We start from the raw sequence: 18,105 nt of genomic DNA on the forward strand, positions 1-18,105 counted from the left end.
TTCACAGGAAGACAAATCTGTTCCATGGTCCATTGTCTTTGCTGATAGATAGGGCCCTACCAAATTCATGGTCCATTTGGGTCAGTTTCACAGCCATAGGATTTTAAAAATCGTAAATTTCATGATTTCAGATATTTAAATCTGAAATTTCACAGTGTTGTAATTGTGGGGGTCCTGACCCAACAAGGGGGGGGGCATGAGGTTATTGTAGGGGGGGATGCAGTTACGGCTACCCTTATTTCTACACTGCTGTCTGCAGAGCTGGGCCCTCAAGTCACCACTGTCTGGCTGCCCAGGTCGGAAGGCCACACCGCAGAAATAAGGGTGGTATGGTCTGGTATTGCCACCCTTGCTTCTGTGCTGCTGCTTGCAGGGCGCTGCCTTCAGACCTGGGCACCCGGCCAACAGCCACCGCTCTCCAGCCACCCAGGCACAGAAGTAAGGGTGTCAATACCATGACCCCCCTAAAATAACCTGGTGACCCCCCTGCAACTCCCTTTTGGGTCAGGCCCCCCAGTTAGAAAAATACTGGTCTCCTCCATTAAATCTGTATAGCGTAGGGTAAAAGCAGACAAAAGACCAGATTTCACAGTAGAAGACCAGATTTCATGGTCTGTGACGTGTTTTTCATGGCTGTGAATTTGATAGGACCCTACTGATGGGCCATCAGCACGGTTCAGCTTCTTCATTGTTGTACTGGATAGGCTAGTTTTGGGTGTTACCTAGAGTAGGCACATTTGAAATACAGATACATAGACAATATTCATAACTTCAGATACCAAAATGATACATGCATACAAATAGGATAATCATATTCAGCAAATCATAACTTTTCCACATGACACATCTTGTACAAAATGCATCATAATTATGTCATAATCGTACCACTATGATGAATATGGGGTGTAGTGTCACACCTCTGATCTCCTGGCAATGGATGAGGAGCAGCTTTCCCGACAGACTGTCTGAGATCCATCAGTGCTTTCCAGGCATGAAGCTTCACTAGCACATCTGCAGTGCCAGCAGGGCTAGGAGGAGTCAGTCTTGAGTAGCCCCATTCCAATTTTGCAAGAGGTCCCAGAAGGTCGTTGGTTTGTCTTGAGGGCTCACTCCTCAACTCCATGTTCTGCATGTGCCTGTGGGTGCTAGGAAGGCTGGCGAGGTGATAGGAGCTGTGGTTTGATCGGTATGCTGATGTCAGCCCGTTCACTGTCTCCATCTCATCAGAGCCAGCTAGCGTGTAGAAACACCCTTGCCAGTGACGGAGCTGGGGGCTGGCCGGCTGGCCAGGGCTCATCCCAGATCAGACCAGCAACACTGGCAAAGTGGGCAAAGCTACTCCAGGAGAGGTCAGAGCACCTGTGGCATGTGACTCAGCTTTGCCCTTAACTCTGTGCTAGGTCCCTACTTACTCCTGGGTGCTTGGGTGGAGGCTGTGGCCAAGGCCTCATTGTTGTTTCCGTCTCTCCTTAGTGAGGAGTGTGCACCCTTTGGGTTTGGATGTGGACTTTGCTACCCGTATGCACACCTTGGTCACCCACAGACCAGGCTTTGGTGGTGCATCCTGCATGGGGCACCCCTCCAAGCCTTTTTAAGGTTGGGGCTTTGTCTACACAAGAGAGAGTTTGCCAGTGGAGCTGTACTTCCTAGCGGAGAAGCAGCTTATGCCAGCAAAGGTGTTCTTTTGCCAGTCTAGTTTATACCAGTTCCCTGAACAAAATAAGCTGTACCAGCAGGAGGTTTCTCTTTATAACGGTGTGTACCCTGGGGCTCCTGCCAGCATAGCTCTGTCAGGCAGGCATCACACCAGACGCAGGTATGCTGGAGAAGTTTGTAGTGTTGACCTGGCCTAACACATCTTCGGAATGTGAATCCACTTAGTGTAAGCGATGCTTTGTGGCGAGAGCATGTCGCACCAGCACTCAGTCTACACTGGCTCCAGCTGGATTCGGGGTGGTGGAGTTTCAGATGTTGTCTTTGTCCTGTATAGCCCTACGCGGTTTGAGACATGGTTGCCTCCCCTCTCTCTGTAGGACACTGCTGTGTGATCAGCCACAAAGCCTGATCTGACAGGGAGATGGATCTAGCAAGGGGTAGGATGGGCTACTGGGCAAGTCTGTTTTCTTGGGCTTTCCTTGGAGGAGAGATGTGAGCCAGTCTGAGACAGGGCTGCTTCTGCTTTGGTGGGGGGCCATTATTCTCAGTCTGGTTGATGATGTGTGGACAGAGCAACGCAGACTTTTATTTTCAATTCGTCTTGTACCGGTTCAATATTTGTGAAAGCCCCACCGCCCTTTAAAAAAGCTGCGGTAACCGCATGGACAGGGTTCCATGTCCTCATAGAAATCATCACTGCGTCAATGTCTGCTAATCCTCAGCCTTTTCTTTCCCCCTATCCAAATGCTCAGGGGCAGATCTTCAGTAGTGGACGTCCCATCTGACGGCCTTAATCAGCCAGTAACGCGGGTGAAGCTCACAGTCACCGTACACAAGGATTTGCTTCTCGGTCACTATGGCTTTGAGATTTCACCAAACCCACCTCTTGCTATCACATCAGTTGCTGCAGGTAGGAATCGTCCTCTCCCCTTCCCCTCCTGGCCCCCCTGCATAAGTGCCTGGGGGAAGCTGCCTGGGGGCCATAAACAGCTGGCAGGATTCCACGCTGACGCACCCCCAAGTAAGGCTGATCGGGTTATGTCCATTTCTAGCAAGGAACTGGCCTGAGATGAGAAGCTTGGATCTGGATCTGAATTTTTCCAGGACTTAGCGGGCTTTGGCTCGAGCCTTTCTCTCTTTATAATGGCGGTAGAAGCGGTGTTCCCAGGAGAGCTCTGGAATGTGTAGCCCCATGCTTCCTAGAGTCAGAGAGTTTAAGGCCAGGAGGGACAACCAGATTATCCAGTCTGACCCGTCTCTGAGACACCACTAACGCTACCCAGCACCCGCACACCAAACCCTCTGCCCCTTGGCAGAGCTTAGTGCGGAATGGTCTGCTGCTGTGAAGAGAGGCCTCTCCCCCCTTCAAACCAGCGACTCAGGAGCATGTTCTGCTAATCCGCTGCTTGGACTGGCTGAATTAGCAATTTCTCACCTTAAACCATCAGCACTTTAAAGCAGATTCATTGACAGGGTACTATAATTATCCTAAACCACAGGCATAATGAATTCAGAGTTAAAGCAAAACTTAAAAGAAATCTGTGCTTGTTAAGGGATGGAAGTACACAGTTGCGGCACCCACATAGCTTTAATTTTGCCCTGGAGGGCCATCCTGAGGGGGAAACAAACAGTGTCTTTAAAACTGTTTCATCTAATATGGGCCCACAAACACACACATGCTGTAGTCGTAATTCTGTGGCCCTTGTGTGGTGTCATCAGAAGGCAGAGTTAAGGTTATTTGGTGCACTGCAGACTTTAGCAAGCTTGGAGTTCTCCTAAGTTTAACTGTGAATCATGTACAATCGTAAGAAATACCTCTTAAAACTAAACAGACTGGGTCCTGCTGGGTTTGCTTTGAGGGTGAATCGGTGGAATGTCCCTCTTTGTCCTTTCTTTCACCTCTCCCACCCTTCCTGCTCTGGTCCGGTGTTCATGGGGAAGGGCCTTGTCGCGGCAACACCGCTTTTCACTAACGCTTCCCTCCGCCGTTTTCCCCAGCCCAGCCCTGCTCCTTCTCCTGCTGGCATTCATCCCAGGCACGGTCTCCCAGGGCTGGAAGGACCCATGGGTGCTGGATCAGCCTTTGTCAGGGGCTGGGTAGCTTGTCCAACTGAGCAAAGTCAGGTGTTGGAGTCACTGTCACCTTGAGTCCCCCTTCTCCAGAGGCCTCGGCCAGGAGCAGCCAAGGCTGGGAAGGGTGAGTGAGCCCCTACCCTTAGCATCCCCCCTGAAGCCAGAGGACGCCACACAGGGACATAGTCCCAGCTTTCATGGAGCCTGGTGTCCAACCGCCCTGGGCGCAGAGCTGAGCTGGGTTTGGCACCAGTGGTACCAGGCTGGGTTTGTTCAAATAGCATTCGTTCCTTTCCACCTCGTTGATCATGCCCCAGGCTGTGCCGCTCCATGACACTTACCCCTGCCTCATCTCCTCCCCCCTCCATCTGCATTCCCCTCCTCTGCCTGTACCCCATCTCTGCCTCCCTGCCTTGCCCTCACAAATCCATGCCACACCTCCAATCCCTTCTTTGCCACCCATTTCCTTGGGTGACCTCTCTCCTGCCCCACCCACCCTTCCCTACCAACAGCACCAACCCACGTTAGCTCTCTTCCCCTGGTTCCTGTACAATGCACACGCACGTTCTGGGCCTGAGCCAAAGCCCCCGGAAGTCACTGGGAGCTGTGCTGCTGACCTCAGTGGGCCTTGGATTCTGCCCTTTGATTTCAGCGACCAGTCATAGACTCTGAGACCAAAAGGGACCATTGTGAATTGTTTACTAGGGTTATTAACTCTGGCTGTTAACTGTAGTTGGGGCTACTGACTGGGTTGAGTGGTGACTCAGTTTTGAGTCAGGAGCATAAGTCTTCAGCTGTGGGAGGGATGGAGAGAGAGTTTGTTCTCACCATCTGGGGCTGGAAAACCAAATATAGATGCTTCACTGAGTAGCAGTGCCTACAGCTGTGATCTGCAAAAGCCATAGGGAAGCTGTTTTGAGCAAGTAGCTGACCTGCTGCTGATCTCCGCTAGGAAGCACAGCCGATGGGAAGCTGCTGCCCGGCGATCATATCCTCATGATAAACAACAAAGCTGTGGAGGACGTTTCTATTGAGCAGGCAGCTGACCTGTTGAGGTAGGATCGTGTGGATGGTACTGGCCACTCCTGGAAACTAAAAGGGCGGATGAAGATTTAAGAGCAAAGTTCTAGAATTCCAATCCCGGGGCTGCCTGGCAATTGCAGTTGCAGTCCTGGCTTTTCACAGTGGAAATTCCACTGGTTGTTTCATAGCGAGTGCATCAGACCCAAGTGTGGGCTGTTTTCTCTGAGAGTCTGAACACAGATGTGCAAGAGAAACACTCTTGTTTCCTGCGAATCTCTCTCTCATGTTATGTGGGTTATGATAGTGCTGAATGCCCCACCCCGAGCCTTGTTCTGCTTCATGCAGTCACACCATCAGTCTGTGAAGTTGGAATGTGTTAAGGTACCCCCCCGGCCTCCTGCGCAGTCACAGTTGCCTTTGGCTGTGGAAACTGCTTGGTGCTCCTGCCTTGGTGGCTCATTGGCTTCAGAGATTGAACATGGGGCCTCTGGCTCTAAAAATATGAGCTGCTGCTGCCCGCGCTGGAGGACCGGTTACGTTAGCCAATGCTGTAAAACAGGCTCATCAACCTTTCCCTGTGGCCCAGCCGCCACGAAGGGCGACAGGGCTCCACACTGAGCGGGCGTGGGTTACACACTTGATTTTAAAAACCCCGTTAATGGTAAATGTCCCTGGTATGCCAGCTAATGTTAACACAAACTCCTCAACAGAGCTGGTCGGAAAACAGAATTTCCATTCCCTGAGAAATCGACATTTGTGGGGAGGGGTGAAAAATAGTTCCAAATTGAAACAAAGAGCTGACCTTTCCCATGGAACAAAAATTCCCCAAAACATTGATTCCGGACCATAGAAATGTTTCATTTTGATAATGTCCAAACTTTATAATATGTAAAATATTAAATATAATTTACTATACAGAATGCATATGTGATAGATTCGATTTAATATAAATCAAAGTTCAAATGAAATTGATCAAAACAAAGTCGAGATGAAATGTTCTTACCTTCCTGAAACGGAATGTTTCTGAATTGTCACAAGGAAATGAGAAAGTTACAGGTTTGTCAAAGTTGACGCATTCCCAGGATTGCAAAGTTGATGCATTTCAGTTTTGGCGAAATTCCATCTTCTGATCCGACGGAAAAGTCTTCCACCCAACATTTGTCAACCAGCTCTACTCCTAGCAGCGAAAACATCTTTCTATTTAAGGTAGCTTGTGCTCGGTGGAACAGAGTGGAAACCCCATCAGCCTTCTCTGTGACCATTGCCAAGCCAGTGCTCCCCCCAAGAGCTGGTAAAACAGAAGCACCCCGGGGGGGGGGCAGCGTATGCTATTACATTACTGGAATTGGTTCTTAGTCAGAAGGCAACATTGTGTTTACTGCTACGCTGGGCTAATTGTATTTGTCTGTTACAGGGAACCCGAAGACTCGCTCCTCCTTACTGTTCTGCGATGCACTTCGGTAAATTGCATTTCTCTAACCCTTTCGCTAGAACTGCTCCTTTGCGACAGGACATTAAACCTAGGGTGGGTAACAGGGCTGGGCCCACAAGTGGCAGACTGTGCAGGGGCCCCTCGAGAATGACTGGCCCGTTTCAGAGCACAGCAAGGCTGGGTGTGTAATGTTGAGTGGTACATCAGAAGCTGTAAAGGAGCTGTTACTCATCCCAATGCACACAGTTGTACACGCATCTCTCTGGGGCCTGGCGCTGCCCTTGGTGAATTTTTCCAGCAGCATTGCCTCACAATTCTTCTGGTTGGAGGCAGTGTCGGGGGATCCTCCCCCATCCCTGAGGCCCCGCAGTCCGACTTCCTGGCTCCTTGGCAACGGGGCTGTGACGTCATGGGCTCTCTGCCTAGAGACTGCCCCAGAGCTCCCACGCAGGTGACGGGGGTCCCAGGGCAACGTTAACATGCACTGGGGAGTCGCATGGATTTGTGGGGGTGGGATGCTGCAGGCCCCCAAGAGCCACGGAGACGTGTGTTGGAGAGAGTTGGTGCAGGGGACACGGGCGTGCCTTAGAACTGATGCTCCACGTGCTTGTCCTGGAGTTAGGAGCTGGGGCCGTGTTTGTTGTCTTGAATAGCAGGCCAGCACTTGTGCACTCGCAATAATGTTCCTGAACCAGCAAAGGCTGCCGAGGTCTCGAGATCTCCCTGCATCCAACGGGCAGAGAAAAACCTCTGTCTGAAGATCCTGGCACTTCTGAGAAGAGCCTGATTATTATTATTTTTTTAACACCTGGGATAAGCCTAAACTCAGATCTCCCTGGGACTTGATCACTTCTTCTTGCTATGTCCCAGTCCCTGGTAGCCAGGGGAGGTCCTGCTGTCCTCTACAGCGAGTGCTCAGCTGTGCAATTAGGGAGCTCCGTAGGGGGACCCTGTGGCCGGGTCACCGAATGCTACTTTAAAGCTCTTGCGGTGGTCAAGCTGCCTTTTTGAACCTATTGGTTCAATTTAAGGGTTCGTCCTTGCTGTCTGGGCTCTGTGTGATCGTCCATCGCCGCCTAAGGAGACGTCTCCTTGGAAAGGTGAATTCCAGAAGTGTATGTTGCCGTTGGTTGTCTGGCCAATCTCAGATCTCGCTGCTTTCAGCTGCTAAACCTCCTACCTTGTTTTCCCCTCCCACTGGGTGGTTCTGTGACTCGCTCCTTCCCCCCGAATCAGGAAGTTGGCTCTCACTCACTGTGTCCTCCTTCCATTAAGGTTGAAGCTGTGTATGTACCGAGGCCTTAGGAAGAGACCTGAAGTGTTCTGTTAAAACCTTAGCGCTTTTTGCTGATTCGTTTATGATGAGGAAATCTGGAAAGGCCGGAATGCCTCCCAGGATGTGTTTATCCGAACGGATTGACAGGTGTGCTAAAGCAGAGCTGCAAAGCAAGGACAAAATTGGGATTGTGCCTTCTGTGGCTTCCTGTGATGTATGAAGACGGCCTGAAGCGTTGGGGGAGGCGGGAGTTACGTTTTTAAAAAAAATCTTAGGAGTATAAAGAATGTCGGGTCTCCTTTTCCCCGGATTTGCTGGAGGAGTCACGAGAGTGCTCGGACTCAGAATGGGAGGTTTCTCAGGCCTCTCCTGAAGATGTGACGGGGACGGAGTCTTTTAACAGACTTTTTTCTCCCAAGTGTTTCTCAGGTGGTTGAATTACACAGGCATTAACACAGCTTTAAGCAGGTTGAGTACACAGTCACTCCCCTCTCCGTTAATCTGGCTTCCCCTGTGTGGGGTGTTAAAATCCTTCCAGGGCTTTGACTGGCTGTGGCATCTTGCAAGAAAAGTGAGGCAGACAAGACCTTAGCGCTTAACTTGTGAAACCAAGCAAAGAGGAAAAAATGCCTTTTGAATGAGAGAGGTGCGGAGAAAGGGACAGGAAAGTCGCGCAGGCCTTCATGCATCATAAAGACGCAACTCAGGCACAAACCTGTTTTTGTTTTTTCCTTTGTAGGTCACTTTAAGGACTCCTGCAAATACCCAAGATCAGCCTTGGCTAGTTGGGGCAGGCACTTGCCCCTAAAAGCCCTGCTGCCTACTGAGCGGAGAGGTACTGCCCCCCATCACCAGCTACGTAACAGCTCTGCTGGGGCCTCGTCTTTCGCCTGCTCTAGGCATGCTAGAAGTGATGGCTCAGTGATGGGGCTCCACAAATGCACCCTGCAGTGTGTCTGTTCTCGTTCCCTGGCAGGGCGCTATAATTCTCTATCCCAATGGGACCTGTACTGTGTTCGCTTGGAGAAGAGACTTTTCTCCCCTAACTGTGAATAGCTTTTCTCCAATAAACAAGATCATTCTGTAAAGCACTTCCATGTAGTGGGAGTCTCACAGGAACACAGCAGCACCCTGAGAGAGTGCTGTGCCAGATCAGATCGGTTAGGGGGATGCTAACAGCCCCCCCCTCCCCCCGCCCTTCTACACACCCCAGTCTTCTTAGGAATTGTTACCATGTGAAAGCAAATAAGGTCAGTACTGGTGATTCAGCCTGCAAGTTAATTGTTTATCAGAGATCATATGTGGCACCTAACAAGCTCTCTAGGCTTTCCATAAGCATAAACAATCGCCTCGCCCTGGGGCTTGGCTATAGAGTATCTTGAACATGGAAACGTAGGCACTGCTGGGGGTGTGTTCCTAAATGTATGCAAATATGTAAACACCCATGTAAATCTACAGTCTGCTGATTGGCTGTTGTCGAGTAACAGGACATCTTTGCGGTCATGTGACACCTTTGACAAAACCTTTCTAGATCAGTGGTGGCCAGTCACCTCTAAGTGTGCCAGTAACACTAGGCTTATAAAACCCCTCTTCCAGGCACCAGGGCTTTAAGGATGCACCTCGGTGGGAGACACTGGATGCCCCGCAGGGTGAGCCTGGATTAGGGGGCAGCCCAAAGTCAATTGCAGGGTGCAGCATGCCTAGTGACATGGGAGTCGGCAGGCAGTGGCTGGCACCCCTGGGTCTTTCCGCTGGTTAGTCTGGCCCGGGTTCCCCAAAGGACTGCGAACCACCGTTTCAGGTCATGGAGACCTCCCGCACATGTGTCTTGTTCTCCCGTTCAGCACGGCAGGTCACATTACAAATGCAGTGCTGGTGTTTTTCAGGGTGGCCCTAAATCGTCATTTCTTACGGCCGAGAAAAGGGCGCGGCTGAAAACCAACCCCGTCAAAGTGCGGTTTGCCGAGGAGGTGCTGGTGAATGGACACACTCAGGTCAGTGCGGTGCTGTATGAAATCGTTCACAAGAGCCTGCTCAGTGGCAATGCTGACCGGCTTGAACTATATTGAGCTAAATGAGCAATACCATTAAACGCAGTTAGGATGGCGCAGATGCTGCTGAATTACAGAATAGAGTGAGCTCGTTCGACCTGGCACTCCCTTTGTTGTGTTTGGTCGTTTGTCTACACAGCGAGTGGCCAAGGAAAGGCCCAGGATTCACGTGGCTATATGTTGCTACCTTGAATGCACTGGAAACGGTTCTCCCATGCTGAGGAGGTAACCTCGGTACCTCCTCCGGTTCCCATGGCATTCAAGTTTAATGAGTTGTATTGTCTATTGAATTTGGCATCATATGTTTCCTTAAAGGTGTGTTAAGTGACCTGATGTAACTGAATTGTGCTTTGTTTCTCTGCTGTAACTTGCCTCAGGGCATGTCTATGTTTAGACTGCTACAGCAGCCTAGGGCTTCAGTGTCGATGCTACCTCTGCCTATAGGAGAGGGTCTCCCATCGGCCTACGTGATCCACATCTCCCAGAGGCGGTAGGTGGGTCAGTGGAAGAATTCTTCCATCCACCTAGCGCTGTCTACACTGGGGTTAGGGCTGTATAGCTACATCTCTCAGGGGGGTGGATTTTTCACACCCCCGAGGCACGTGTAGCTATGCTGAAGTAAGTTCCCAGTGTGGACCAGTCCTAAGATGTCTGCAGGACTCCGACGTCTGCCTTCCTGATCTCTCATTTACAGAAGTATCCAGTTGTCCTATCTTGGCTTGCAATATGAAATGCACTTGGGTAGCTCAGTCGTACAACAACGTACAGTAACTGTACAATTTCAGGCAACTTGATACATACAGAGTGTGCAGCATGTCTGTATCTCCGTCTGTCTGCAGCTCAGGCCAGGGAAATGTGGCAGAAAAGGATACCAAGCTGCAACACTTGGGGAGCCGTTCCTGGCTGTTAAAGGGAAATCATGTCATGTTTCCAAAGGCTGCCACCCCTTTCAGATAGAAACTGGGCTGAAAGAGCATAGCATCCATAATGGTTAGTGTAATTCCAACAACTGCATAGCCTTCTGCTTCAGGAACAGTACCGTTGTCCTCTTAATGGAACGTTGCTAACTGAGCTAAACCTCATTTGGAAATAGCCCAAACGCTCCCTAATGCCTCTGAAATCTGAAACTCCAGTTCTAGAGCAGGAATTATTGATGAGACCAAAAGCTTTCAAGCCTTCATTTTCCAGGGTAGATCTGGGTTATATCCTCAGAGCAGAGCTCTGTGTGGGGGACAGGTCATGCCAGGCTGAACATCATTAGATGTTTTAGATATACTTGGAAGCTGTAGACCAATCCTAATTTGCTGTAAATCGGTGTCGTGCCGTTGTAGTCAATGGAGCAATGTTTACGCCAACTGAGGAGCTGGGCCTACATTTTTAGAATTAATTTTTAAATAGTCTACAAGATCCTGCCAAGAAAGAGCAAAATTATCAACTTGGCTGAACTAGCAGAAAGACAGCCTACGATAATTGTCGACTGGAACATAATCATTACCTATGTTGAATGTAGCATCAGCAACAATGTGTGGTTTTTAATTTGTCCCTAAGCTCTGTATAGAGATTCCAAGATGACTTTTGAGCTGATGTTACAAAACAACAGCAACATCTTATTTATGCCAGTAGCCTCACCGGACACATTGGGTTAGATCCTCATCTGGTATAAACTGGCATCGTTTCACTGAAATCAATGGAGAAATGTAACCCAGTGGGTCCGATTTACCCAGCTAAGGGTCTGGTCTCTTGAGGCTACTAATGTGAGACCAACAGAACTTGGCTTGATTACAACAGCATAAATGTGTTACCTTTCTCTGTAATAAATAATCATTCTTGGGTCCCCCAATAGGAACTGGACCAAATTCATTTTTGGTGGGACCTGCTGAGTTGAGTGGGATTTTTATCAGGGGTGAATTTGTCACTTGATGCCTCTTCTTTGTCCTCTGTCTCATAGCAGGACATAATGCTAATATGTCGTGAATGGGGCTTTGTTTAAAGGTGGAGAAAGTTTTGCATTTAAATCTGTATGTGTTGCATTACTAAAGATGAGCCCTTGAGTCAGTCCCAGAATACCAAAAACCCTTGCCTTGCTGTGCTGTGACACTTGAGCTCCCAGCTTGTTTTGTTGTGCAGGGGAATGCTCTTCTGTGCGTGCCGAATGTTCTCAAGGTATATTTGGAAAATGGACAGACGAAGGCTTTCAAATTTGACACCACCACGACAGTGAAGGTATTGTGGCTTGTGTGGTTACCTTTATTCCGCCATTTAATCTCTGCTACTTCACAAAAGGTAGAAATATACCAGGAATTGATTGTCCGAGACGATCTAGTGAATGTGGACCCCAGATGGGTAGATACAAAGCTCACCGGATTTGGGGGGCAGGGAGTGGAGAACGGCAATAGGCTCTGGGCTTTTACAGCCCTCTATTTTTTTGGAGCAGCTCAACACCCAGATTGACATGGAGCTGCAGGGGCTCCGCCGTTGGCAAATGAAGCCGTTACCTTTTAAAATTGCTTATGATAAGGTCTAGTGATGCAGCGGGTATGGAAGATCTGCAGGCCTGGGAACACCCTGGGACTTCGCCTTCAGCGGGGCAATGGAGCGATAAGCAGGGGAGACCAACTGCAGTTCATCCCGTCCTCCACTGAGCAGCAGGGGTATTGCTCGCTCCCCTCAGCCGAAGGCGGGTTGCTGAACTCGGCCTGACTGGAAGGGCAGAGGCGAAGGGGTCTGGGAGGTATAGAGGGGTCAGGAAACGAGAAGTCCACAAGGAACTAATGAGGAATCTTGGAGCGAGAGAAGAGACAGGGTTAATGGCCTGGATCGGGTACCACGAGAACTTAGACTTGAAGAGCTGGCGAAGATGCCAGGATCCCGAAGAGCCTGTCAAAGGAAGTATCCAAACAGTGGTAGTAAAATGAGCCTGTTGCCCCATCTTCTCTATAATGGGTTGTGGGAAAACCGTCACCACTGTGCCCGGGAAGGGGGAGGAAGTGCCCAGGAAGGGGGAGGGAGTGTGCGGGAAGAGTGAGGGAGCTCCTGGGAAGAGTGTCTCTCTGATATCAAATGCAGCCCTTCCAGCTGAAAAGTCCATGATTACCTTGCAGAACTGGAACCTAGAGCCTCTTTGTTAACATCCAATCCCGTTAAGCATCCTAGCGATGCCCGACCATTGTGTTCAAAACGCCTGAAATCGGATTGTCCCTTGTGTCTTTCATTGGCAGGACATAACCCTCACCTTGAAAGAGAAGCTCTCCATCCAGAGCATTGAGCACTTCGCCCTGGCCTTGGAAGAACAGTACAACATTTCTAAGCTCTACTTGCTGCATGAGGACGAGCTCATTGAGCAGGTCAGTGCTGCCTGCAGAGCTCCTGCCGTGCCTGTCTGAGCAAGGCAGCGTTTGTCCTGCAACCCGCTTAGAAAAGAGCCCTTGCCCAGCTGCTGGCGTTTTCCTGGGCGCATCTCCATGGACACCCAGAATAAAGGGGGATTGAGGAGGGAGTAAAGTGCAGAGTAAACGGGGATGGAGGAGGGAGTGTTGGGTGGCAGGATGGGGACTTGGTGGGAAGGGGGAGCTCAGTAGCTGAGTGCGAGACCCGATCACGAGCTCCCGCATCAAAGGGGGGATTCTGAGCGGCTGTGCCTCCCCAGAGACGCCGCCGTCCTAGCTCTGCCTGTCCCACGTACACTGGCTAGTGACGGCGCTGCAGCCTGGCCTTCCTGCTCTGTGACGGAACCGAGAGCGTAAACGTTCGTAGCGCCTCGCTCCCTTCCTGCAGACGGTAGCGCTCGTGGCCGGCTTGTTTTGCCGACGCTTCTTCCTGCTGTCCTCGTTTCATAGCAATGAGGCCATCTAATCTGAACCCCTGCATATCACAGGCTGTTAAGTGTCACCAAGATCCCCCTAAATTGAGCCCAAAAGCTTCAGTTAGACTAAAGCATTTCAGGCTCCAGGCGACTAAACCATCACGTGCCCCAGGCAGAGAAGAGGAGAGGCCAAGCGCTAGCAATGGCAGGGAATGCATTGTGTGTGGCATGCCCAGCTGATCCCAGCAAGTGGCCCATGGTGCTTGCTGCAGAGGGAGGTGAAAAGCCCCCAAGGTCCCTGCTAATCTGACCTGGCGGAAAATTCCTCCTCGACCCCAGGCCCAGTGATCATCTTGACCCTGGGCATGTGAGCAAGACCCACCAGCTGGGCATCTAGAAAGAGGATTCCCTTGACCACCTCTGACCGCTGGCCTGCCCTGTCCAGTGTCTCCTCTCCAGCTGTGGCCAATTCCTGCTCCTTAAATGGTCCTCCAGAAAAGGGCACCTCTGATCTGGGACTATATAAAAAGAAATCAAGGCTGGGGTTTTCCAAAGCAGTCGGCGAGGGGCGGCCTGGCTGGGCTCCCCTTTGAAGTCCATGGGAGTTTTGCCTCGGCAGAGTTAGGCCAACCCTGAGTGCTATTTGCAAATCCCACCTCTAACATTTCTCATTCTTGTCTTTATTTCCTGGGTACTTTTATGTTCCTAACTTTGAGCTAAGACTCTGAGCAGCCCTTCCTCACTCCCTGACATCTCACCAGTCAGTGAGACAGGCGCAAGATGTTGAGGCTCACTCGTTAAGGTCCCATTACTAAATACCAGGCATGTGTCTCTTTGGGAACTTCTCTTTCCATCCAGTTGATGAGCCAGTTCTGGATTTATCCAAAATAAAATATGCTAGTATAATCCAGCGACTTTCAGAAGGTTTAACTGACATTTCGGTAGGACAAACAGCACTTCAATCTTCTGTCTTTTTTTTTTTTAAATGCTTTCCTCTGTTGTCCTAGTAGGGTCATGTGATCAGTCTCTGGTGTAGGGTTTGTAGCATTACGTATTCACAAAAGATTTATATTTATGACATTGAGACCGGGGTGCAGGTCCTTTGCCCCAACTTGTTGTTGTCATCCCAGCTAAAACAGTGTGACTGGATTTGGTCTAGTTGTTGTACCCCTGTTGTACCTGGATCCCAATTACACTATAACCTTGATGGGGCAGAGCCTATCTCTGTGCAGCACCAGGCCCAACAGGGCCTCTGGGCATAGCCCAGTACAAATCAATCATCTTCCTGGCTTTTCTGGGAGATTGTGGAGTCTTTAATGAAGTTCTGCAAAGGAAGTAGCGTCCACTTCATCTGACTTTAATTCTCACATTGCTTCCCTCTCAAAGAGTCACTCATGCCTCCTTGTCACTAGAAAAAATGGCCCACTTGCCCCCAAACCAGACGCCGCGTGATTTTTGTTCTGCAGCGTGTGAAGGGCTGCCCTGTGCAAATTCATTGCACCTGCTGGAATTCGCAGAGCTTCTATTGTTTGACACTATTTTATTTTGTTCGTTCCAGGTGGTCCAAAGGAAAGATTCCCATGATTACCGGTGTCTCTTCAGAATCTGCTTTATCCCGAAGGATCCATTGGACCTCCTACAAGAAGATCCAGTTACCTTTGAATACCTTTATTTGCAGGTGAAAACAGAACATCCGATACTGTATTGATAACTCTTTCCGTCCTAAGGCCTTGCCTCCCATTTAGGATTAAAATGTGATATTTAAATCAGTGTTGTTAAACTGGGGCCAAAAGCTGAGTGGATATTATCTGGCTCTGAGTGGCTTAGTGATTCCTAATCTGAGCCTTGATTTGTTAATTACTTATGCCCTTCATAGGTGCCGACTCCATGGGTGCTGCAGGGCTGGAGCACCCATGGGGAAAAATTTAGTGGGTGCTCTGCACCCACTGGCATCCAAGCTCTCCTCCCCCCCGCTCCTCTTTTCCCCCCAACCCGAGCGCGCCGTGTCCCCGCTCCTCCGCCTACCTCCCAGTGGTTCCCCACCCCCCCAGCCGCTGCCAAACAGCTGTTTGGCAGCGCGCTGGGAGGGAGCAGGAGGAGCGGGAACCTGGCACGCTCAGGGGAGGAGGCGGGGCTGGGGCGGGGATTTGGGGAAGGAGTTGGAATAGGGGGCAGGGAGGGGGTGGCGTTGGGGCGGGGACTTTGGGGCAGGAGTGGGAAGGGGTGGAGTGGGGACGGGGCAGAGGGGGCATTGAGCACCCAGGGGAAAGCGGGGAAGTCAGCACCTGTGGCGCCTTTCACATATGGATCAAAAATGGTTGAGCCAGGCAAAAGGGGGTGCCCAAGCAAAGTCATTCCTTTGGCACGTGGCCCGTGCTGCTGAAGGTTCTATAACAAACAGCGGGTCATTTGGGCTTCTTCCTCTCTGCCGTGCTGCCTGCGTGTGTTAACCTGGCTGTGTCCCTTCCAGAGCTGCAGTGATGTGCTCCAGGAGCGATTTGCTGTCGAAATGAAGTGCAGCGTGGCCCTGCGCCTGGCCGCACTGCATATACAAGAGCGGATCTATGCTTGCGCCCAGCCGCAGAAAGTGTCTTTCAAATATATAGAGTAAGTGGAAAGTCCTCTGCCGTTCTAGCTGACCCAAGTCCCATATATCTTTTGTGCTGTGGCTGTGATAGGCACCAGAGAAATGGAAGATGGCTCGGTCAGGGCGGTGGTAGTAGATTGGATCGTGCTCTGTCCTTATCCATTAATGCTGAGTCTATATATTAGTTACGCGAATCCTTTTAGAGAGAGAGGAGCAGCAGGTTGAGACGGCTGCACAAAACCAGCCCTCTCCTATCTCCCTTCTAAACCGCCCGCATGGCGTACTGGCTCGAAATGTCAGCCGGAGGCTGGGCTGAGCTCTGTCTCTACAGCAGCACCTGTAATGTGTTAGGTAGTTATTGTTGCACCGGGCAGGATTTTATTTAAATCAAGGCTGCCTGTTGCAGGCGTGTTTGTTGGGAGTTCTGAGTGCAGTGGCCGAAGGCCGTATCCTTTACAACTGCCCAGGAATGGCCCCCAGCAAATCTATAGCGCGCATCTCCCCTTCCTAGGCAGACACGCTGTGCGGCTCCTTATTGCATGGGTTGTTCGGACGTTTGTAGCCTAATACCTGCAGCCCCAGCTGGGCTATGTGTTCACCTCTGCCACTGAATTAGTCTTTATAGTCAGATACGCCATGCCCCAACGAATAAAGGAATAGACAGACACGTCAACAGAAAGCTCCCTGATGGGCTTAATTAGCAAGTAATACTTATTACATTGGAAAAATTCTCCATGGGAACAACTGGCCTATAATCTTAGACTGGCGGGAACCATTAACCCAAAAGTCACCAAAATATTATCCTCTTTTAAGCAAAGCCAAGTGCACTTTACAAATGGAATCCTCAGTCCATAGGTTGCGGCCAGAAGGGACCATTATAATCACCTAGTCTGACCTCCTGTATGACACAGGCCAGAGAAAACTCACCCAGGAATTTGTGCAACAAACCCGTAATTTCTCTTGGAGCTATACCCATCTGCTCTGTCTTCATGGCAGGAAGGACTGGGGAATAGAAAACTTTATATCTCCAACTTTACTCCGAAACATGAAAGGCAAAGACATCAAGAAAGCCATCAGCTTTCACATGAAGAGGAACCAAATCTTACTGGACCCAAGACAAAAGGTAGAACCTATGCATGTGTGTGAGATCGCTCAATGAAAGCCAGCTGGCTCGGCCACTGAGCCCAGCCTCAGTGGGACTGAGCCGAGATGGTTTTAGCACCATGTTCTACACCAGCCTTCTCCAGCTGGGGTCCTCACAGCCTTGCTACTGCATTTTATTTGGTTTTCATGGGGGCTGCATTGCACCTCTCTTTACTCTTCTCTCTGTCCCCTCTCCTTTGGTACAGCTATTTCTCCCAGCATTAGCATTGCTTGTGCGCTGCTTCTGCAGGTATAGACAAGCCCTTGTCAAGAGGGCAGTCAGAGATGGGAGCCAGAAGTCACAAAGTTGGGTCTCCTCCTAAGCAGACTATTCCCAGTGACCCCCTGGGCTGCCACCTTTGCCTTAGTGGGCCCTGGAACTTACTTCTTGCCTGCTGTGTATAGGAGGAGGGCAGTCATCTAGTTAGAGGCGTGTGTTTGTGCGTGTGATCCATCCAGTCCTGTGAATTGTACACGGCTGCTTTCATCCAAATGAAAAATTTAGAAACCCCTTTACCCACACGCCCGACTTTTCCCAGTGGTTGGTTTGTAACTTTCTCAGAAATATTTCTTTTCTTTAAAATCCAAGCACGTCCTCTCGGCCACACAGGTGCGTCTGAGCTACCTGCAGATACTTGGAGACCTGAAAATGTACAGCGGGAAAATCTTTAATGCCACCCTAATGGTATGTGCATTTGTTTGTCTGTGATTTTAGCAAATCTTTGTGTTTTCTCTGGCCATCCTTTCTGCGTATGTTGTGTTACCATGCTGTGGGAAACAAACGCGTGCAATGGGGGTCATTTTTAGCACTACGCTGAAACTGACCACGCCTCGCCTTGATTAAAGCGCACTTTCTGTGAAGCAGGATGTCTTTTTTTTTTTTTTTATTAACAGCTGAGAATCAAAAACAACCTGTTAACCTGCTGCTGGGGCATCTTCCCCCAGATTTGTTCTGCCAGCAACACCAGCTTCATCACCCATTAGTCGTAGTTGCCCTCAACCACCTTCACGCTTTCTCCCAGTTCTGCCTCAGATCAGCTCCCTGGAAAAATCCGTAAAGCT

At 50.1% G+C, this 18,105-nt stretch overlaps 1 protein-coding gene across 1 annotated transcript in view; it reads left to right on the plus strand.

The window, feature by feature from the left end:
• Positions 1 to 18,105, plus strand: part of FRMPD1 (FERM and PDZ domain containing 1) — a 66,097-nt gene that overhangs the window by 36,212 nt on the left and 11,780 nt on the right. Inside the window, exons 3-12 of the mRNA XM_073345719.1 lie at positions 2,409 to 2,566; positions 4,682 to 4,784; positions 6,167 to 6,212; positions 9,347 to 9,454; positions 11,639 to 11,734; positions 12,730 to 12,855; positions 14,872 to 14,991; positions 15,784 to 15,920; positions 16,897 to 17,023; positions 17,633 to 17,728. Of these exons, the coding sequence (XP_073201820.1) occupies positions 2,409 to 2,566; positions 4,682 to 4,784; positions 6,167 to 6,212; positions 9,347 to 9,454; positions 11,639 to 11,734; positions 12,730 to 12,855; positions 14,872 to 14,991; positions 15,784 to 15,920; positions 16,897 to 17,023; positions 17,633 to 17,728 (1,117 nt within the window). The remainder of the gene's footprint in view (positions 1 to 2,408; positions 2,567 to 4,681; positions 4,785 to 6,166; positions 6,213 to 9,346; positions 9,455 to 11,638; positions 11,735 to 12,729; positions 12,856 to 14,871; positions 14,992 to 15,783; positions 15,921 to 16,896; positions 17,024 to 17,632; positions 17,729 to 18,105) is intronic.

The sequence above is a fragment of the Lepidochelys kempii genome, chromosome 5, assembly GCF_965140265.1.
Source record: "Lepidochelys kempii isolate rLepKem1 chromosome 5, rLepKem1.hap2, whole genome shotgun sequence".
Taxonomy (NCBI): domain Eukaryota; kingdom Metazoa; phylum Chordata; order Testudines; family Cheloniidae; genus Lepidochelys; species Lepidochelys kempii.